We start from the raw sequence: 2,169 nt of genomic DNA, 5'->3' as shown, positions 1-2,169 counted from the left end.
TCCGATCTGGGGCAGCCCCAGGGCCCCCCCGCAGCCCCAGTGACGCCCCCGTTCTCCTGCAGCTGATGCTGTCGGCCGTGCTCGCCTGCCTCCTCGACGCCCTGGGCCACCTCCTACGGTGAGTCCCCGGGGCCACCCGGCCCCAAACCCGCGTGCCTCAGGTGGGGAAACTGAGGCAGGACGCGGGGCAGCAGCTCACTCCAGGTGACACCGTGAGCTGGCGTGAAACCCCTGTCCCCTAACGCCCCGGGTGGGACGGGGCCAGCGCTGCTTTGGGATGACAGGGGTGCGGGTCCCAGCACCTTGCACGGGACCCCAGGCCTTGGCTGGGAGTGGGTGCAGCGACGTCTCCCACCCGCTCGCCCGCAGGAAGGAGGTGGAGAAGCGCTGGCTGCTGGACAACATGGAGGGGACGTTCCTGGTGGTGGACGAGATCGTGGACAGGGGGTGAGGTCCTGCTGGGGGGGAACGGAGAGGGAGAAGCAGCCCGCAGCACCGGGGGGTTGCAGGGACAGGGGGTGGCATCATCCCCCCGGGTGCCGGGAAGGGGATGGCCCCATCTCTGGCCCATCTCAGGGTGCCAAGGGGGACCTGGGCACCCTGGTTTGCCACCGTTGCAGCAGCTTTTTCTCAAGCTTTCGTCAGGGCACCCCAGAGTTTTGCACAGGGAGGGAAACCGAGGCACGGGGCCTCGGTGGAGGTGATGCCCGGTGGGGTGCAGCCGGGATCAGGAGGGAGCCGTGCCAGGGGGATCCCGGTGGGAACGGTGCCAGCAGCACGCTGCTCCGCAGGGTGATCCTGGAGAGCGACCCCCAGCAAGTGATCCAGCGGCTGAGCCTGCGGGTGAGTGCGGCCGTCCCGCGTCGTGGCCTTCCTCCACCCTCCTCTGCCTCTCCCCACCCTCCTCAGCCTCTCTCCCCCCTCAGGCCCCGGAGCCGGCGGCGTACGGCTTCGTCCTCTTCGACTACCTGGCGGGCGGCTCGGAGCGGAGGGACGCGGGGGACGCCGGCGGCCACGAATAGGCAGCGCCGAGGAGGTGCAAACCCTTCCCCGCACCCGGGGGTCCGGCCGGGATGTGCCGGGATTGGGGTTGAGGTGCGGCCGCTGCCGGAAAGCTTCCAACCGCGGCAGCCTCGTGGGTGATGGGCACCGAGCAGGATGGGTGCCGAGGGGATGCTCCCCATGTCGGGGCACCCAGCGGGTCCCCTTCTCCCCATCGTCCCGCTCCTAAAGCTGCTGGTCCCCTTCCCTCCCCCAGGCTGACGACAACCCTCTGTCTGAGCGGAGCATGTCCCAGGTAAGCGCTTCGTTAGCCTCGCTAACGAGGGGGTGTGTTGCCCAGCTTTACCCAGCAGGATGGAGATGGGACACACCCTGGGTCCCAATCCTGTTGTCACCCCAGCACGGGGTCCCACACACCCCTAATTGCTCAGCAGGAGGTGTGCCCCCCCTCCCCGGCCAAGGGAACCCAGGGATCTGGCCAGGAAGGGCACCCCAAGGTCGGCCTGACCCAATCCCCGTCCCTGGGGTCTCATGCCAGGTCCTGCAGCCCACCGAGGAGCACATCAAGCCGTCCCTGCCGACGTGATGGCGCCGGGGTCTCCCCTCAGAGGGGCTGGCTGGAAAGGTGAGACCCCAGCGCCGGGGGACGCCGGGGGACAGGACACACGGACCTTCCCCGACATCCCCTCACTCCGACCCCAGCCCAAACCCCGAGCCCCAGCCTGGATCCACCGGATGGCTCCTCCCCGGCCGCGCCGCCTCCAGAAACCCCTTGCCAGGTCTCATATCCGCCCCCGGTATTAATAATATCGAGGGAAAAATTAAGCGCTAATGAAGGAGAATTGATTTGCTGTTCCTGCTTGCTCCCAGCCAGAACCAGCCACAAATAAAGTTTTCCTCCCCGGTTTGGTGTCCCCTTTCTGTCCGCTGCGTCGGGGTGGTGGGTCCCCGTGGGCACGTTGCCCGTCGAGGCCGGGCTCTGGGGGCTCTTTTGCTCTTCGGTGCGTTTCCCTTGGAGGCAAAGGCGACATTTGTGGGTTTTTCTGTTAAATCCCACTCTCTCCCGGTTCGTCATGTCAAGCCGCTGCAGATCAACGGGGTCCGACGCAGGGTGGCCTGGGGCTGGCGGGAGGCTGCGGCACCCCGCGGTTGCGGCGTGGGTCTGGG

The 2,169-nt window shown here is 67.5% G+C and overlaps 2 protein-coding genes across 2 annotated transcripts in view; one reads left to right on the top strand and one right to left on the bottom strand.

Moving 5' to 3' along the window:
- Positions 1-1,907, top strand: part of LOC103905967 (translation initiation factor IF-2) — a 6,071-nt gene extending 4,164 nt beyond the window's left edge. The window contains exons 2-7 of the mRNA XM_009287782.1: positions 63-118; positions 370-447; positions 792-843; positions 927-1,036; positions 1,259-1,297; positions 1,541-1,907. Coding sequence (XP_009286057.1) covers positions 63-118; positions 370-447; positions 792-843; positions 927-1,036; positions 1,259-1,297; positions 1,541-1,588 — 383 coding nt within the window. The 3' untranslated portion in view covers positions 1,589-1,907. The remainder of the gene's footprint in view (positions 1-62; positions 119-369; positions 448-791; positions 844-926; positions 1,037-1,258; positions 1,298-1,540) is intronic.
- A 166-nt stretch (positions 1,908-2,073) lies between these two features.
- Positions 2,074-2,169, bottom strand: part of CDK5RAP3 (CDK5 regulatory subunit associated protein 3) — a 35,950-nt gene continuing 35,854 nt past the window's right edge. The window contains exon 10 of the mRNA XM_009287781.1: positions 2,074-2,118. Coding sequence (XP_009286056.1) covers positions 2,074-2,118 — 45 coding nt within the window. The remainder of the gene's footprint in view (positions 2,119-2,169) is intronic.

Source organism: Aptenodytes forsteri, unplaced genomic scaffold, assembly GCF_000699145.1.
Source record: "Aptenodytes forsteri isolate BGI_AS27 unplaced genomic scaffold, ASM69914v1 Scaffold25, whole genome shotgun sequence".
Lineage (NCBI taxonomy): Eukaryota > Metazoa > Chordata > Aves > Sphenisciformes > Spheniscidae > Aptenodytes > Aptenodytes forsteri.
Note: the sequence above shows the minus strand (reverse complement) of the source record. Positions and strands in the feature narration are given on the sequence as shown.